General features: G+C 43.7%; 1 protein-coding gene across 4 annotated transcripts in view; it reads right to left on the bottom strand.

Annotated features, from left to right (window-relative positions):
* AGO2 (argonaute RISC catalytic component 2) overlaps window positions 1-20,568 on the bottom strand; it is a 524,350-nt gene that overhangs the window by 398,601 nt on the left and 105,181 nt on the right. For all 4 annotated transcript variants that reach the window (XM_085604853.1, XM_085604855.1, XM_085604857.1 and 1 more), the window contains exons 5-6: window positions 1,985-2,121; window positions 1,687-1,821 (exon numbers count right to left, since the gene is read on the bottom strand). In XM_085604853.1, the coding sequence (XP_085460979.1) occupies window positions 1,687-1,821; window positions 1,985-2,121 (272 nt within the window). The remainder of the gene's footprint in view (window positions 1-1,686; window positions 1,822-1,984; window positions 2,122-20,568) is intronic.

The following is a 20,568-nucleotide window of genomic DNA, read 5'->3' as shown; positions in this document are numbered from 1 at the left end:
CTGCATACATATCAAGGTAACAATTTAAGTTACATCTTGGTAAAATATCTGGCAGGTAGGATTCTAGACTCATGCTAACGAGATTAAAAGCGCCCAAAATCAATATGCCACTGGATTCAAGCTATCCTGGCTGATATGGGGTGAAACCCTGAAACAGGTCCTAGGATGCTCGTTTCCGGTCCAGGGAGGACATGGCTTGGCAGTTCGGGCTGGACTGTTCCCATGAAGCACAGGGTCAAGACTAATTCGCATATGGCCAGGTCTAAACTGAGGTTGCATGGTGAGCAAAAGAATGATGGATTTAACCCAGATCTCTTGACAGGGGGTGAATGTTTTGATTTGTTCTGCATTCCATCCACCAATAGTGTGTCAAAATCAATATAGAGACATTAGATAGTAAGGATTACCTGACCTGGGCCATACTAAATGAGAGAACAGAGTATTGCTACTTCACCCCAATTCACTAATTCCAACTGTATACCTAGGTACACAGCCTTAAACAAATTAAGCCAGATTTGTAAAACCCGCGGTTACTACTACAGTGTGTCCCCAGCGCTACTCTACCTCAGTCCGTACACGGCTCACAATCAACACAGAGAGAATAAGGGTGTTTTCAATACTTTCCTAAAACGAGCCTCATCCTGGACTGAACGAAAAGAAATCAGGAGTTTGTTCCAAGCTATGCCTGCCAAAACTGAAAAAGAGCGCCTTCCAGCCCTCACCATGCACAACCTAGGGCTGTTTACCCACAAAGCTGGGGCAAAGAGAAGTCGGAGGATTATAATGGAGGATTCGCTTATTCAAGTATATAGGACCATGGTAGTAAATGCCACGATAGACAAAGAAATGCTTTAAACTGAATTTTCTTCTTGATGGGTAGATAATGCAGTTCCCTCACCCAAGACGAAACAGAGTCTCTCCTAGAAACACCCAAGATAAGCTGAACAGCTGCGTTTGACTACCTGCAGTTTTCCGATCTTATAATCGGCTACTACAATAGAGGCCATTTGAGTAGTCCAGCCTAGATGTTATTAAGGAATGGACTGCTGGTCTGCGGACCTTAGCAGGTAAGATATTCAAAAATGTCTTTATACATTGTAACAGACCAAAGCAGGTTACAGCTACTGACCCAAACTGGGAGTCCTATTTTTACTTCCAGATTCTTTGCTACCGTCATTGGTGTGGGAGTGGAAGGGGGGATAGAATATCCCACAGCTGAGGTTAGTTTAGAGGCTTCTGGCTTTGCCAAAGAGGAGAACTTTGTGATAAACTTAATTCTACCATCAGACTTAGGAAACAGGACTAAACCATGTGAAAAAGAGATAAGCAAAATAAAAACAAAACCACGTGTTTTATTAACCTGATGATAAAAGCCAGAGTCAATCCATTTGGATTTAAATCTAATCAGAATCTGGCAGGAAGATCTATTCAGCAAGTATTTAACGCCAATAAGTTAGCTCAAATCAGCTTTTCCTTACAATTTGCATGACCCTTTAAGATAGTTTCCCCTCCACTAGACACATTAGATCAAGAGCCTCAAAAACGGTCAGAAGCTACAGTCAACTTGTAGTGTGGCATACAACAGCAACAAAGAAAAGATTAGGCACCTTGCTTGACAATCAGAGGATTCACTTAAAGACAACATCAAGATACCTAAAACGATAAAAGTAAGAAGCATGACTGTACCTTTTATTTCTTTGGTAAACTTAACCCTTTGGGAATCTGTCAGAGGTTTCTGTTGCTCTTCAATACTTTTGAAGTCTAGAACTTCACACATGAATTCTATTACTGGTTGTGCTTTATAAAATGCTGTTGCTGAGACTGTAAAAAGAAAACACACCTTTTAACACAAAGGTATAATTAAATGTAGAAATATAAAGACAAATGAGATGTTTGTTTTAACATTTCTTGCTTTTCTGAATGTTGCAACACTTTTTGAGAGTGGTGTCTTAACTCAATGGTGCCCAAGAAGCAAATTACTTACCATCTATATTAAGCATCATTTTCCAAAGTGAGGGTCTAACTGACTGATGAAAGCCAAACCAAACTTCCCTGCCACCGCCCAGGGGGTTGGCGCATCCTTCTGAGGCAGTGAAGAACGACCGCCCAACAGGAGTATACCTACAATTAGAGAAAACAAACGTTGCTCTGTGATTTTTAGTTATGCTTCAAATCGGACGAAAGGTATCATTAGCAAACAACAGAACTGAGTGGATATAGAAATGCATACTTTTAAAGTGAAAATTAATCATAAGATATGAGGAAAAGCAGATCTGCTCAAGAATGGATGGAGTAACATTATTATACAATTCCCCCAATCGGCTGTACGGGGGAATGGCAGACTCTCCCAGGGTTTCCACTGGTCTTGGACAGTGGTGCACCCAATCCCCACTCCAGTTCGTCTTGATAGTGGAATGTGCGAAAGTGCCATCTTTCTTGCATGGTATGCCCCCACTTTTTGCTGAATTGCTGATGTACTTTGACTGAGTGTGCCCTGGGCTCCTGCCAATCAGGTACCCAGGGCCTGTGTTCCTTCCCTAAAACTGTATTGACACCAAAACCCAATTGACATCTCTGGCCACATGTCAGTCCATGGTAAATGGTACCCAGGGCACTGTGACCAGAGAAGGCCCCTAAGGGCTGCAGCACTTATTGTGCCACCCTTAGAGGCCCTGTACCCACACACACACACACACACACACACACACACACACAGCTTTTGCAGGCTGAGTGTCTTGGTGCAGAACAAATCAGAGTCGACATGGCACACATCCCTGTGTGCCATGTCCACAAACACACTGCCCTGTCATACCTCAGTCACCCCTCTAGCTGGGTGCACTATGCCAGTGGTGTGGGTATAGGTGCATGAGCCCTGTACCCCTACAGTACCCAGGTCCATTCCTGGGCACTGTAAGTGCAGTGCTGCCATTAAGAGTATATGGTTCTGGGAGGTCATCATCGCGAACTCCACAGCACCATGATGGCTACACTGAAGACTGAGAAGTTTGGTATCCAACTTCTCAGCACATTAAACCCACACTGATGCCAGTGTGGGATTTAATGTAAAATGCACGACAGAGGGCAACTTTAGAGTTGCCCCCTGAAACTGACCCACAACCCGTGTCCTGACTGAGAGGCTGCCTAGGCTGCCATCCAGCAGACAAGTTGCTGGTCCCCTGGGTAGAGAGCCATCCGCTCTCGTGGGCCTGCGACAATGCACATCCTGGGGCGAGGTGCCAAGCCTCCTCCCCCATGATGGGCAGGGGAAGCTTCAAAGGCATGCCGCCTTTGTGAGCCTCCCCAGACCACTTGCTGTACTCAGCAACTGGTCCCCACCGGTTCTGACCCCCACTCTGGCGGGAAGATTGGCGGGAAAAACCAAGTGAGTAAAGGGGGTGTGCCAGCCCCTGCCAACCCCACCCCTCAGGTGGGGGAGGCGAGGTGAAGCACATATCCGGGCTCACGACATCTTGAGGATGGGGAGCCCTACCCAATCAAGACTAGGCTCCTGCCCCCTCCCACTGGAGAGTGGCAGGATAGGGGGTGTACCCACCCCAATGAAGGAACCCATTGGTCACTGACCTTTCCCTACCTCCAACGCCCCTAAATTTAGTATTTAGGGGCACCCTGAACCAACCTTCCTCAGATCCCGATTCCGAAACAAGAAGAACAAGAAGAAAGAAGACCTACTGTGCAGGTGCTAACAAGAGGACAACACCAACTGACTTTGCCCCAGCCCTACAGGCCTCTCGACTCTCGAACCTGCTCCTGCTAAATCCCGGCATCTCCTGTATTCAGCAACCTCGAAACCCCCGGAGGACAGGACTGCCTTGCTCATCTAAAGACTGGGACTCTCACGAGCAGTGGTTCTGCTCAAACAGCAACAACCCCTGGTGCCAGCCAGGAACCGCGAATCCAGCACACTCTGCACCCACCGAGCCCGGCCTGAGTGAAAAAAGACCACAAGGACGTCCCCCGGCGACTTTGACCAAGAATCCAGCCTCCAAGGACCCTCCTCGACCCTCCTGACGACGCCTGCAGCCTCAATACCAGGGACCCCCCCCAACCGCGCCCAGCTGAGTGTAAGATTTCCCGATGCCAAAAGACACCCCTGCACCTGGCGCCCTACGGCCCCCTGTTCCCAGCTCCTGGGTGCCTACCTAATCTACAGATTCCCAACTTGCCTCTCGAAGTGGTGGTCGCACCTGAAGAATCTCCGTCCCCGAGCTTGCAGCCTTTGTTCATCTTGAGCTTCTCCATTGAAATACATTGAGCGCCCGATGGCTCAAAAGCACCCTGCACCCAGCCACCTGAGTGCCCCTGGAAGTGCAGCCTCTGTTCTATTTTGCTTCCCCACTTGCCCTGTGTAAGTGACCAGGAGACCAGCTCCCACAGCCACATGGCCTGACTGCTAGCAGCCACCAACCAAAGGCCCCCTGCCCGCCATAGGCTAACATTGGGCATACTCTCTCTGCACCCAGCTGCCCCTGTGCCGCTGAGGGTGTAACAACTGTACCTACCCGACCCTGGGAGACCCCCCCCCCCCCCCCCGAGTCTATGCCCAGAACCTTAACTCTGCCAGTCAAGTACTTACCGGAAAGGCGATAACCTACATTTTCTCCATAGGGTAACATTGACTAGTTTTCACTTGGAAATTCTTCTGTCGAGTTTTGAAACTTTAAAATATTCACTAAAAAAATCACCATATCAACGAAAAATGAAATTACTCACCTGTTACCAAGAGAGATCCCAGTGCTGGTTCTTGGTGCCCAGCACTGACCCTGAGAAGTAATTATAACTGCGATTTTCCGATAACCAAACTTTCCTCCATAAGGATAACATTGCCTGGTTTTTGCCAGAAATTCTTCTAAGTGTCGATTTTTGAAACATTCAAATATTCCTTAAAAATCGCCTGTGTAACGAGAACGATTTCTTTCAACTGTTTACAGGAGATGCACCAGGGCTGAATCCAGGATCCAGCCCTGAGTAAGAAAAACCTATGCAAAGTAATTGATATTGCCTTTACTTAAAGATTCCCATTAAGCTCAATGTTATAATCGTGTTTAACTTGTGTTGCCTATTGCAACAACTATCACTATTGCATTTAAAAGTCTATTGCTATTTGAAAGTATTCAACTAGAGCATCTTATTCTGAGAAAGTATTTTGATACCTACTTGTGGTTCTAAAATAAAACAATTATATATTTTTATATACAAACCAATTGGCCTAGAGTTCAGTTCTTGAGTGCGAGAGACCATTTGCTGACTGAGTGTGTACAACAAATGCTTTACACTGTCCTCTGATATTGCCTTACTGCTCGACCAAGATACCACTTTAGAGAGTAAGGTTATATCTAACTTTAACCTCTGCCAAACCTTTGGGGACTGTTGGACTCTGTACACACTGTACCATACCTTAGTGCAGTATATACAGGGCCACTTTCTTACATGGAATCCTTAGCATGCAAGATTAGACAGCACCCAGAGGTGCAGGGCTTTAGGGCTACTCTCGACGACCATGAGGAGAAGATATCCCTGTATGCGGACGACATTCTCTTATTTGTAACAGAACCCAGCACGATTCCCAACCTGTTCAAAATATCGAACGACTGTGCACGGTATTCAGGCTATAAAATGAACTGGAACAAATAAATAGCGTATAGCCGTGAACTAATAGTCGAGTGGCCTTCCCTACCAGGGGATCTACAAGTGGCAGCAGGGGTTTTCTCAATACCTTGGTATATTTCTTACACCCCCTATCGAGGTCTGCCGTAGCCACAACATCCAGCGATTTAAGGAGGATGCAGACAGATGAAGAGACTTGCCCCTCACCATAATGGGCCGGGTGGCCATGTTTAAAATGACTACTCTGCCTCAGTTTCGTTATGCCCTCCAGAATACTTACCATCCTCTCCCCAAAACGATATTTAGGGAAATAGACTCCGAACTACGATCACTGTTATGGCTAGGGAGGCACCCAAGGATCGCCCTAGGGACATTACAACATAATCCATTCAATGGACGCCGGATATTGAGGCCTATTACTCGGCAGTGCACCTGACCACCCCATCAATGACTGGATGCACTTAGCCCACATACAGACTAGAACAGGAGACACTAACACCCCACACGTTATTTCACTTTATACGGGGGACAGGAACACATGGGTTGCTCCCAGCGACAGAAGTCATACTAGAAAGGTGGGAAAGAGTAACTACAACACTGGAGTGGGTCTATAAGACTACCAGAGAAATGCAACTGGGGAAAGGGAACTGGCTCAAGGAACTGGGTAAGCTACGGGGCTTTGGAACTTCGGATATGCTGGGGATCACTAATGCTGGGGACATTATTGACAAGGGCATATTCAAATCTTTCTCCACCTTCTGGACCGAATTCAAGCTTCATAGATACCAATTCTTCAAATATGCCCAGCTGCACCATGCATGTCTGGCGGAAGGATTGGTGGGGGCAGACATACCAGAATACGCACCACTCGAAGGGCGATTACTACAAGAAGAGCTCACGACTAAAGCAGTGTCACTTACATAAAAGACATTTAACAAGCAACATGCCCAATAACCTTAGCGAACTCAGGGCGACATGGCAGGGTGAGTTAGGTACTATGGAGGACGTAAATTTGGGAGGGGCCCTGATGAACCCTAGAGAGGTCGTAATCAAAGCTAGGCTGCGCATCATTCAGTATAAAATCCTTCACAGGTTATACTACAATAGAGCCAGTCTACATAAAATGGGTCGCACTGAAACCCTAAGCTGCCAGCGCTGCCAGGCCGCAGTGGGAGAGTTCTTTCACACACTATGGGGCTGCCCCATCATACAGTCATACTTAGATGCAATAATTAGAGAACTAAAAGTAGTATTGAAGATATCTATCCCAGAGGACCCAAAGTTCATCCTTCTGGGCATCCCAGGTGATGTTGATGTGGCCAGACCTGAACTGCTCTTTAGCGCCCTGGGTCTATTGGTAGCGAAGCAGTAGGAGGCAAGACAATGGAGAACACAAAAAACTCTGACACTCCAGGAATGGAAAAAGGGGATGGACTTATACATGGCAGCTAAAAGAGTCACATTTAACAGACCCCCCAGGATTTTGCGGCTTTGAGTGGCAAACTTTGCAGCCAAAAAAAAAGCAAACTTTGCAGCCCAAAACCTAAAAAAAGATTAAAGAGAAGAGGGTACACAAGAAAATTCAGTAAGGTATGGGGTAGCTGGATAAACCATTACGGTTTGGTTCAACAGAATGAGGCTTCACAGATTTCAGATGACAAAGAACAGAAGAACCTGCAACCCATGGGGAACTGCCATGATGGTGCCACATTGGAACTGAGTTACCGTTTATACATGGGGGGGGGGGGGGGGGGGGGGGGGCTAACTATTACTGTAATATTTTTCTGTTCACTGACGCTGTGTGTAACCATTGAGGCTATGATGACTAGATTTCTCACGATTGAACTATGTGCGACCTTTGTTATTGTTTTGTAGGTTATATGTTTCTCATGCAACTTTAAACAAAATAAAAAAATATTTTTTTTTTTTAAATGAATGGATGGAGTACATAGTTGTCAACAGTGAACTGCTGAAAGAGACACTGGAATAACTTGGATGCCTTACAATAAATGGTTCTTGTAAAGAGCATATATGAGCATGTATGTCACTTGCATAGTCTAGTAAAGCTTTGGGTATGTTTGCTGTTGCCATACCATATACACTTCGTTTAGTACAGGCAGGCAGTTGTATTGTAGTGTTAAAATAATTATTCAAAACCTCGATGAGCCATGTGCTAGTCTGGTACTGTCCCCGGTTGGTGAGCAGGTTTACTGACAGTACTGAAAATGTTGCCAGTGGATTGGCACCAGCAAAAGTATTTTTCTTTAAAAGCAAATAAAACAGAGGACCATGTACGTGGAGTTATGCAACAATTGTTTTTTATCCAGAAGATCTATTAAGCACTTCACAAGCACATGTTCCTTCAGAGTACTTCAAGCCATTGCACAAATGTCTCCTTGCAGCAAAGCGAGGGAATATTGAAGTCTGATCAATCTGTTTGGGATCCATGTCCTCTGTTATTCAGCAACAGCACCTACTTAGCGCATGAGATTTTATTATTTAAGGCTTTAAAAAGTTAGGTTTACTTGTGTTTCCTAAACCACATGCAGTTGGATTCAGCTCTGTCTTACATTCATTGCATTTGACTTTCTGGAGTAATGTGTGCACTGGCTGAACACAGATACCTAGTTGGAATGTATGAATGTATTTCAAACACAAACACCAATGGTACTAAAGTCCGTTGTTAAGACATTTAATTTTAGTCGAATAAGACCCATTATATTAATCTGAAAATGTTACCAGAGTTGCATTATCTGTCTGGCTGTCGCTGGTTTTCTTTATGGAGATATTCTTCTATCTATTCCAAATTACTCTATTGTATTTTCATTATTAGTGATTGGTTCTGTATGTGACTATTGATATTTGTGGAATATGAATTGTCATGCATTTAACTCCAATATACTAAATCAGAGACAATTAGTCAATTTATATCACTTGGTTCAGTTTTGTACTTGCCACTTTTTTTTTTTAAAGATCCATAGATCCATAGATGATGTATGTGGTTTTTCTTTAGCACGATCCTAGCAAATACGCAGCTGAGCACTGCACGGGGTAAAAGAGAAGAACAAAGTCAACAAGTAACAGGAGAGGTACCTGATTTGTGGACTGTTAAAGCATTGGTATATAGTGATCTTTAAAGAGGTGTACCTTCAACTCTTTCCTAAATTGGCTGTTACGGATTATTTTGTAGATGGTATGGACGAGCTTTTGATGATCCAGGTGTCTATGTATGGATAGGTGAAGTGCCCTAGACATCTATGATGAGCAGCCATGGGATCATGTGTTCTGTACATTTTCTGGATGCTGAGCAAAGGCCAAAAGGTACAGCGCAAAATTGGTAATAGTGACTGGCTACCTCAATTGTCGGGAATTTGCAGTGTTTTCAGTCAACATGTATATGGAGGTCCAGCAATGCCATATATTGATTCTTCATGACCAAATGTATTACCATTCTGAACAATTCCTTCCTTCAAAATGGGTTGAGCGGTCTTAGAACTAGAATGGTCTCTTTCTTTTGAGGTCCTTGGCCTAGGACCCAACTTTTTGGTGTTTTAGGACCGGTTCTATGTCTTCCTTCTGTGGCATGTTGCAAATCTGTTTCAACAAAGCCATGTGACTTTTGGCGAAGGTGCTGCTTGTTGGATTCTAGCGTATGGTCAAAATTATGGGTGACATCTAGGCCTCATCTGTCCAGGGTGATTTTTCACCACTTATAGAATGCTGATATTGCGCCCCGTACAGGGCCTGAAACCCTGGGTGGTTGGAAGACAGAAGCCAGTGTCTTGAAGTTGTGAATGACTTCTAGTATCCTGTCCATTTTGTTTTTCGCCTCTACGCCTGGATGAGGTTCTACTGCAGGCGTGGGTATGGGATAGACTGTACGGTGGTGGTTATTGTTGAGAGGGTATAGTACGGCTGATACGGTTATGTTATGTGTATTTGCAATGCACACCATCACTGGTCATTACGCTAAGTAGATGTGTGCCCAGCCCTGCCTATGGTACATTGGTTAATAAAAAGGCAGATATTCAGCTCCTTCAGAATTCAAGAAGAGGGGAAGACGCTCTGATGTGGAGTGGGAGGATGTTCCACGCTTTAGGAGTGATGTAACAGAATGTCTGTCCTCCTGATATGTTTGTGTATGTGTGGGATGTGTGCGAGAAAGTCCTGCGGAGCTGTCTTACTGGTTGGTGGAAGGAGATGCAAGTGTTCAGGTAGGTGGGTCCTGAGTTGCATAGTGCATTGAATGTGTATGTGAGGAGCATGAATTGAGCAAGTTTATATATCGGGAACCAGTGGAGTTCCTGGAGGTGTGGTGTGATGCGACTTCTGTGTGGAAGGTTGAGGATGAGTCTAGATGCAGAACTCTGGGTGGTTTATGGCCTTCTAGGGAGTTGCTTGGTGATCCCGGTGTGTAGTGTGTCTCAGAGTAAAATTTGTTGTTTACTAGGGCTTGAGTGACAGTGTTCTAGTGTCGCTTGCGAGCCATCTCAAGATATTCCTCAGCATCTTCAGGGTGTGGTAGCAAGATACAGTGACAGCGTTGAATTGAGCGCCATGTACAGTTTGCTCATGATGATTATTCCAACGTTCCTGGTGTGAGTTCTGGGTGTGGGTTCGACTTTGGCCAGCCATCAGTTGGGAGGCCCATGGTTAGGTTTTCTTGCCGAAGATCATTACTTCTGTCTTGTCTGTACTACCCTTCAGGCAGGTGACTCATTAATTTCGGTCAAGCACCCAGCAAACGTGTTTCCTGTATTGGAGGTTCTGGTCCCAAGAGGAAAAGTATGAGTTGTGAGTCGCCGACATAGGAGAGGATGTTGATGTTTTGTGCGTAGATGACATTGGCCAGAGGGTTGAATAGGGTGGGGCTGAGTAATGAACTTTGAGGCTCTCAGCAGACGAGTTTGCAGGCTTTCAGGAAGCAAGGTGCCAGGCTGACAATTTGTGTTCTATCCATTAAGGAGGAGCAATTCCAGAGAAGAGCTGGAAATTGGATGCCAATCTCAAGCAGGCACCTGAGGAGGATGGGGAATGAGACTGTGTCAAATGCTGCAAAGAGGTCCAGGAGAATGAAGGCAGCCAAGTCTTCGGTGTCAAGGATCATGTAGATGATAGGTTGGTAAGATGGGTGGGTATGACACACGGTAGGAGTACTGTCTTTCTCTGCTGCAAAAGGAATGCAGCCGACTGTAGGAAAGTGACCCTTTTTGACATGGTCCTCCCCACTTTTTGCCTAGGATTTGATGCAATTTTGACTATAGTGTACTGGGTCCTGCTAACCAGGTCCCCAATGCCAGTGCTCTTTCCCTAAAACAAGGTAACTATTCAAATGCACCCCAAGTGATAAGACCTTTAGCACCTCTTTAAGTCCCTAGTAAATCGTAGCCCTGTAATATAGGGCATAGGTACGAAAGAGGGCCCCTAAACGACTGCAACATGTATTGTGCCACTCTAAAGAACCCACCACCAAACTCATTCAGACTGCCATTGCAGGCTGCGTGAAATGATGAAAACAAGTGTAAAAACACGACATGGCACACGCTCTGTGTGCCATGGCCACAGGCACTGCATAGAATATATGTAAGTCTCCACTACAGCAGGCCTAATAGCCCTAAGGCAGGGTGCATTTTATCACATTAGAACATATCTACATGAGTAGAGATGCTCCTGTGCCGTCTAGTTCAATTACAAGATAGTACAAAAGTAATGGGCACAGGTTATTACGAGTCTCAAAGCTACATGATGGCTTTACTCAAACCTATGATGTTTGATACCCAAAGCATGCACCTAGAGGGCACATTTGAGGTGCCTCCTGACACTCCTACCACCATCTAGTGTACTAGCTGAGCAGTATCGTCCAGCGTGCCACCACAGACATGTGTCTGACCTCCTGCAGGTGAGACCCTACGCTCTCTGAGGCCAGAAACAATGCCTGCTCCAGAGGAAGGTGTTCACACCTCCTCCAGCAGGACGGCTAGTGATTTAGCAAAGAAAGGCCAGGGGCTTCAAAGCCCCTGCCGCCTTTGATACGCGACCCCAGCTTCCCCCAGACCCGAGAGATGCCACCCCATGCCCGGAGGCCCATTTGGCATCAGGACAGGCGGGGAATCAGCAAAGTGTGTAGGCGTGTTGCACCACCAGGCTAGTCACACACCTAAGGTAGGCTGCGTGATGTGCTCCATGAAAGAAGGGTTCCACCATCTTGATTTTGGTTGAATTAAGAACTCTGGGACAAATTTCGGCCCAATCCTCACAGGATGAGGTTAAAAAAAAGGGTGTAGTGTCCCCAAGGGAAGTAGCCCATTGGCTACTACCCTTCACTTTCCTTAACACCCATAAATGCAGTAATTAGGTGGCCCCCTGACACCAGGAACTCAGATTCGACTGACTCCAAAAGAAGGGCAAAGAATAGCCAAAGAATGCAAGAACAGAGCACTAGCTGTGGACTTTGGCACCAAACCCTGCCTGCTCCTGTCACAATTGCCCAGACCAGACTTGTTCTGCAGCTGTGCATCTTCCAAAAGCCTCAGAAGGCTGCCAGCACTTTGTCAACCAGCCAGCATCTTCCTTGAAGTGGAGGAGCCACTTCCCTGCAGCCTGCAGACACGGATAGCGATGTCCGAAAAAACGGTCTGCTGACCACAAGGTCCACCGCGCAGCAGCCACCCAGAAAGAGGTCACAGTGCTCCAGGAGGTCAGATCCGTCTCCCCACCAGGTTTGGAGACGCAAGAGTGCCCAGGAGCCACTCAGCACCAATACCTGCAGTACTGGACCCTGTTGCAATCTCAACACCACCGCCGCCAAACCCAACCTGCACATCGAGGGATTTCACCAGAGGCCAGCTCCACACAGGAAGTCGTATTGCTGGGTTTTTCCTCCTCTTCTACAGGTGCAACGAGAACCGATGGAGCTTCAAACTCGACGACCCGCCGGACAAAACAGCTATGCACTCGAGCCCCCCAGCCCAAGTCCATTGAAACAGACTGTGTCTATGTGGGCTTGAGACCCCCTAAAGATTAGAGCCCCTTGTGGGTTCTACAGGAGTGGCCCCCCAGTCCCCACTTGCAGTCTTTTTCCTACAGATACTTCTCTCATTGGTGATAAAATGTAGCGCCCAAGGCTACCATCGCCGAAGGCACCTCTGCACCTGGACACCCCAGGGCAGGTAAAACTGAACTCTTGGTGCTTTCTAGGACTTAGGCCCCTACTCACCGCAAGTCCAAAATAACAGTCCTGTAAGTGGGTTGCAAGTGACCCTATGCAGTGAATGTTTCTACCATGGATAACATTACTGAGTTCGAGGCTCATGCCTCAAATCTGACAGCTGTCATTTTCTACTGCTTCTACTGTAAAATTTGAACACATCTACTTACCCGATTATGAAGTTCTTGGTGTCTCAAGTTCTATAAAAAAATTATTTTTCCTTAATTTGTCTTTAGTTTCTTCTTGAGTGTGTCTCTCATTTACTGACTGTGTGTACAACAAATGCTTAACACTATCCTCTGATAAGCATAAACTGCTCACCCACACTACCACAAGAAAGCGCATTTGGGTTTACTTATTTAAGCCCTGTAAGCCAATAAGGGTCGTCTGGACTTTGTACAAAGTGTACCTCATTTTGGTACACCACATAAAAAGCCAGCTTCCTCCCAAACAATAACTAATATTGGAACTATCCCCTACCTACCCATTTTGGGGGTTATTCAAAAAGTTACTTATTTAGGGATGAGTCTTAACAGTCACACGGAAGAAATAGTGAAACTTAATTATGAGCCATTATTAAAGAAAGTTGCTATGGACTTGCGCAAGTGGCATCAATTGCCTTTAACCATCTGGGGGCGTTGTAATATTATTAAGATGAATGTCCTTCCAAAGTTCTTGTATCTTTTCAGGAGCATTCCTTTGCGGGTTCCATTTTCATTTTTTAAAAGACTGGATGGCATTATAGGCAGTTTTATTTGGGGGTATAAAAGGACCAGGCGGGCTATTAAATTTCTTAAACTGCCATATGAAAGGGGGGGGTTTTGGACTGCCGGATTTTAAGTTATACTTTTGGGCCTCTTTTGCTACGCGTTTACAGAGCTTGTTGGAAGGTTTTGGTATGTCGCAAATGTGGCTAGCATATCACTTACTATGCAGGTCGGAGTATAGGTTCGTACTCTCTAGGATGTCGGATCCGAACTACTTTAAACGTGTCCGCTTTAAGATATTGAGACACGCTACCTGGATTTGGCGGGACATTGTAAAGTCGTATAATATTTCTGAATTACATGCAAATACTTATCTAAGGGGGAATCCCCGTTTGGGGGTCTTATTTGGGGATTTTGCTTGGAAGATCTGGCAACGGTGCCGTGTACTACAGTTAGGGCAACTGTATGATCAGGACGGTTTTAGATCATTTTCCTCCCTTAGAGACAAAATTGGGGTCCCGAACCATTCTTTCTTTAAATGTTTGCAAATCAGAGACTTTTTCATCAATGGGGAAGGTCTCATGACTGCTAACATACTGGGGGAACCTGCAAGCTCGTTTCTACAGTTTAGAGGCAGGGGTTGTATAGGCAAAATTTATGAACATTTACTTACAGGTGCAGTTGATGATGATGTTCAGGCTGTAGAAAAACTAAATCGTTATTTTGGAATTTGTGTTAATACAGCAGATTTACATAGGTCACTATTAACTAGTAATACGTCTGTTGCTTCTATCAATTTAAAACTTCAACAACATCGTATGTTATTTATTTTATATTACACGCCTGAAATTATCTCTAAGTGGGCTACGCCTAATGTGACACTAAAAACCCGCTGCCCTAAATGTTTATTTTTTGCTGCTGATATCAGACATATGTTTGTAACCTGTCCGGAACTTTCTGTTTTCTGGACGCTGATCACAAAGGAGTTGTGTAACTTGTCAGGCAGCATCATTATTATTTCTGAGAAAGAGATAGTGTTGGGATTAATAGAGGACCCCGGCTTAATTTCAGCTGCTTTATTTTCTAGTATCATGGCTTGCTGTCGTTTATGTATTGCTAGGGTTTGGATTGAGCCAAAACCTCCAACGCTTGCGGAGTTTTGGCAGTTATTGAGAGCGGTGTATGAGATGGAGATGGCCGTTGCTAAGGTCAGGGGCCTCTCCTCTCGAATCAGAATAGAACGAACTTGGGTTTGTTTACACTGGGATTAAGTGTTATTGAAAAAAATATATTTTTTTTTTCTCCTCTCTCTCTCTTTTCCTTTCCAAATCCCCGTATTCCTCCTCACCTTTTTCTTTCATTTTTTTCTTTCTTTTCTGTGCCCTGCCATTGTATGCATTATCCGGTCATGTGTATTGATGTTATGTATGTTTTCTCTCTTTTAGCAAAATAAAAAAATAATTTAAAAAAAGCCAGCTTCCTACACCAATGTAATGTCCACAGTGATCTGGCAGGTTCAGTATTTGTTTTGCTGTTTTTGAGTGTGTCATATGTGTTTTCGAAAAAGCAGTTCTCCATCAAAATGCATGCCAACAATTCTGTTTTGAACTCCGGGCCCAAATAAGGCTGTTTTTTTTAAACTGTACCAGCCTTCAGAGGACAGCCGCTTCAACTAAATGAAGACAACAGCCAATATTTGACACGTCCATAGTCAATCACCTCATTGACAAAGGTCAATATTTTCATGCCATATCCATTCAGACTCCTTTTATATTGAATGGTGCCATCGAGTTTCAGGAATAGTCGAATATAAGAATAAAAACGTTCCTGCATAAAATTTGTCACCCTGCAAAAAAACCCAGATCAACATAATTCTCAGTTTAAAGATATTATCACATCCACACATTACTCAGAACTGAAGGTTTTTAACCTAATATTAACATGTTTTTTGCAGTTATTGTTGAGTAATTATTAGATTATGGTTTTGTAATTATTAGCAATTAAAATACAGCACTCTTAGTGAGCAGACTTAAAAATATATTCTTAACAGGGTCCTGCATGTAAATTATCTTATAAGTGGATTTGATCAATGAACAAGGATCCCCAACAATGCATAAACTGAACATTTAATAAGAATACCGACATGATTAAAAATGGGACATGTTTTTCAAAGCTGCCAAAACAAAGTCTGTTTTACTAGCTGAGATTTTGACTGCTTACTCAAAGTTTTATACACAGGAGCCCAGTGACTGAAGAGTGTCCGTAGCCAAGTACCTGATAATACCACGGCTTGGACCTCAACTAGGAAGTCCTTTTATTAAATAGTTCATATTTTACAGGGAACACGGCTGGTCCTGTTTTGATGTCTGGCTTGACTTCACTAGACTCAATGTGATAAATGGAAAAGAGCATTTGGAAGCGCTTCGGAGAGAGGGGATTCAGCTCCACCCACATGTTAATTCGCATTGAGTGCAGCATGTGATTGGGCACATGTCCTTCTACTGAAAAAGAATGCCTGTGTTGCACTTTTTGCCTAGTGGGAAATCTTATGCTCAATACAGCAGAACAGGTTTGTTATGGTGCTAATTCAATGATCAAGGGTATAGCCTTGAGCCATTTACTCTTTAAATTGTTGATAAAGGCAGCAGGCCTGGTGTATTTATAGTGAAAACAAATTTTAAGGACAGTATGCATTTAAAGTGACTTGTTAAAGCGTGTAGAGCGATGTTGCTATATGGAATCTAACTGATTGCTGTAATAAGCAAGGTTTTTGTTAACCGTTTCACAAACCCTGGGGGTTAAGAAGATTTGCACTGTGATAATTCTCATTAAACCCTCTGACCTGGGTTGTATTTTGCTACACCAACAGTAATTTTGCATATATTTGAAATTTATGATTGTATGCCTAATGGCTGCCTTGTGGTAAAGTCTATGCTCTATACAATAGGCCTGAGCTGGTGATGGTGACCAGCCAAAGATTAGCGCAATTGGCCTGACCTGGTTCAGTGGGTTAAGTTATGTTAGGCCCAACTTATTTACTGTGAACAGCATTTCTGAAAGCCAACAGGCCTTTAAAGGTGGATTGTTATCACACTGTGTTAAAGGTCATGGTCTGGTAATTTGTTATATGGAAGGTTACAGATCGCCTTGTTACTTAAAAGTGTTGGTTGCCCCCTTTGATAAGCCATGGGGATAAATTCCTTGCACTGTTAGAACACATGTCGACCACTACAAGATGGTTAAATTATGTTTTGTCATATGTACATATTTATAATTGTATTACACAGTTGGATGATTGCTGCTATGTGGGAATGTTTATTCTCAATATAGATGTATAGAGTTGGATATGGCGACAAGCTAATTTTAAAGGATACAGACCCAAATGATTTGCCACAGGTTTGATCTGTTATGAAAAGTTATGTCAAAGGCAGCAATACCCCTTTTCAACAATGCCTTCATCATGAAAGGCCATTCTATGGAGTTGAATGCCTTCTCAATGAGAGTTATGTTATGTTAATACATTTATTAGGTGCACAAATACCCGAAGGTGTCTAGGTGCTGAAGGTTGAAGTAAGCAGGTTCCTGTAAGGCACGGGTCTCTATTTCTCAACCAGCCAAGTTTTCAAGGCCTTCCTAAACGCAAATAGAGTTGGAAGTGTTCTAATGGAGAAAGGGAGTGCATTCCAGAGCTTGGGGGCAGCCGCCCTAAAGCTTCTACCACCCCAGTTGGATTTAAAAACTCTCGGAATTGCTAGCAGTTTAGCTCCTTCTGAGCGCAGATGCCTTTTTGGGACATACCAATATAGTAGACGTCTCAGGGACTTGGGGCCGAAATCCTGAAGTGCTCTGCAAGTAATTCAGAGGGCCTTAAAGAGTATATGGTTCTTAACTGGGAGCCAATGCAGCTTAGTCAAATGTTTTCGAACTGAAAGATGCCTAGGGATTCCCAACAGAAGCCTAGCAGCCGCATTTTCAATCATTTGCAACTTGAGTTGCTTCTCAGGCATGTCAAGTTTTGCAAGAATCAAGGAAGAAATCACTGTTTTCCTGCTTACTGTCTATTTGTGGTAGTGTGGGCGAGCAGTAAGGCTTTATCAGAGGGTAGTGTTAAGCATTTGTTGTACACACTCAGCAAATAAATGTCACACACTCAAAGACTGAACTCAGACCAATTTTGTTTGTATAAAAATATTATTTTAGTTATTTTACTTCCTAGAACCAAGCAAGCCTGGCACAGGTAAGTGATTTACAGTGGAGAGGTGTTGTGCAGCGGCCAGGGCAGCTGACTTTGGAGCACAGGGTTCACGGTTCGATCCCCGGCTCCGGTGGCAGCTCAGCAGCATGTGACTCTGGGCAATAGCTCACTTAATTTCCACGTCGTCCCCCAGCGTCTTGAGACCCGTAAGGGTGAGTAGATCGCGATTTACAAATACGGATTTTATTTATTTATACTTTGCAGTAATAATACAGTTTGAATTGCAATTGTATAATTTGCATTAATAATACAGTTTGAATTGCAATTGTATATATACATATACCTTATATTTGCTTTTCAACAGATTGTCAAGTAAATTACTTTACAGATTACTTTTCTTACACAGTGTAGTATACCTGGATACTATACAGGGACATTTCCTGTAAACAGGTAAGTAAAATCGTTTTGGTTATTTGGTTACAGTTTTAGATACTTTTATAGATTTTCCAACTCCACACTTTTCATGGAAAAACAGTCAATGTTATCCTATGGGAGAAAATAGTATTATCGGTTCAGAGGCAACTACTTTGTTGTGGGAGTTGGGTTTCTGGGGTTAGACTCAGGGGTCCCCTCGGGTCAAGGATGCACTCTTGCTGAGGCCCAATGTTATCCAATGGGGAATAGGGGACCTCCGGTTGGTGGCTGCTCACGAACAGGCCACAAGGTTGTGGGAGCAAAGCTCCTGGACTTCAGCTCAGGGCAAATGGGCGATCAAGGTAGCACCAAAGGTACACCCTCAGCGGCACTAGGGCGGCCGGGTGCAGGTTTGCCATCGGATGCCCTGTTACTTTCAATGGGGAGTTTCCGGTTTGCAAACACACAACACGCTCGGGGACGAAGGTCTTCTGTTGCAGTAACCGACCCAGGATCCCTTCTTTCATTTATTCATTTAGAACGCTCTGCAGTTGAACTAGTAGCTGAGGTTTTGAAGCCTCATTCTTCATCACACAAAGTGCGAGAGATCTGTCCCTGGTCAACATTTCAGCGGTTCCAGCAATTGATGGAATGGTTTGGGATAAGGTACCATTTGACATTTTTGGTTCAACAGAAACTTTACAAACATTACATGTATTCAAAATATCACAAAATGACGTTATCACTCCTCACAGCAACTCTGATGATTGGGATATTATCACTGTAAGATCTATGCTCTCTGAGCTAGAACATTACACTGTATTTGAGAGTGAGGATATGTATAGTGGTACATCTAATTATGAGGAAATGTTTTGTTACCATCACTATGCGCACAATTACTTATACAGACTTAGTACTTAAACGTGCAGTATTTAACTATACACAATGGGAACACTGTCCTACACCACACCTTAGGGTAACTTGAAAACAGAGAGTCATCACATTTTTCTAGCAAATACTCCATGGACCCAGAGTCTTATTATTATAAACTTCTCTCTTGCCCGGCCAAGAAGAATATGCTGATCGAGACAAAATTAATTTATTCTGCCCCATTTATTTCCTAGTTGTCAATACAAGGTTTTAGCTTTCAGAAAGACAATATTGATCTGTTTTGGGAACAAAAGACTGGCAATTTCAAGGCAATGAAGCTTTGTTTAGACCATGTCTAATACCAAAACAGATGATTTTCTTGAACAAAATTGTACAACAAACATCCTGCCTCGGCTTGCCCAAGATAAAGCATTTGAATACACCAAACAGTTCCACATTTGTTTTCAAAATTGGCAACAATTCACAAAGGAAAAGCGTAACAGTATGCTAAGGAATGGTACATACTTCGCATTCCAGTCCAGCGGGGCGACTATGCGGTCATTAGATACTAATGGATGACATGCACTTATTTTAACAACATGAAGGGTTTAAAAATAAACAGGCCAGACCCACATTACATGCAGACACAACACTTGGGGGTGGTAACAACGTACAGCATAGGAAAGTTATGCCTTCAATGGTTATGACATTCCACGTTATACGAGGTAAAAAACACTTGTCACTCCTTTCAGATGACATGGTTTTACATGATTTTTTGTTAGGACCTAGAAAGCCATATACAACTAGTCGTGGAAAGTGTCACAGCAGGATGCTGCAGAGCTGCTACGTGCGGTTGACAGAGTGAATTTAGAACAGGCTCTGGCAGTAGATGACATTGGTATGACTACATTATCCCCTAGAATTTATTCTCCGAGTAACACTGTGGCATCAGCTATTGACATCATACAGAGTGACATGTTCCTCTTACAATACGGACAAACTCAGCTTAGTTCTATCATGCTATTATGCTTGACTTTACAAACTCTGAGGAATGCTCGTGCGCCCTGGAAGCATTTGAACGTGATTATTTCTGCAACACAATTTAACACAAGAGCAGAACATAATGACAAAAAAAGGCACAACATAAACAATAATAAACATAGAACATCTAGAGAAATTACCATTTGCTGTGGCAGAAACGTAAACAGCCGATTAGATAATTCTTGTATTTATTTCTCTGCCCATTTTAGCATTCCACTTTAGGTCCTGTTAGAACTTGTGCACTGCATATGTAATGCTTTAAATACTGCTGGAGTAGTAAAAAGCATTAACAATTGGGTCTGGGTCTGTTAGTACTATCCAGACTGTCAATGGAGTGCTTCCATCTTTCATACACTCCTTGGTTTCCAGTTTCTTACTGAATTAGTAGGAATTGCACAAAATTACATGCTTAGATTTACTGAATTAGACTGGGATATTTTACGGATAGGTGTCTTGATTTTAATGCTATTTTGGTTCTACTTAAAACGCTTGTTTTCAGAAAAAGCCTG

The sequence above is a fragment of the Triturus cristatus genome, chromosome 5_1 (assembly GCF_964204655.1).
Source record: "Triturus cristatus chromosome 5_1, aTriCri1.1, whole genome shotgun sequence".
Lineage (NCBI taxonomy): Eukaryota > Metazoa > Chordata > Amphibia > Caudata > Salamandridae > Triturus > Triturus cristatus.
This window is presented reverse-complemented; position numbering and strand designations above follow the sequence as displayed.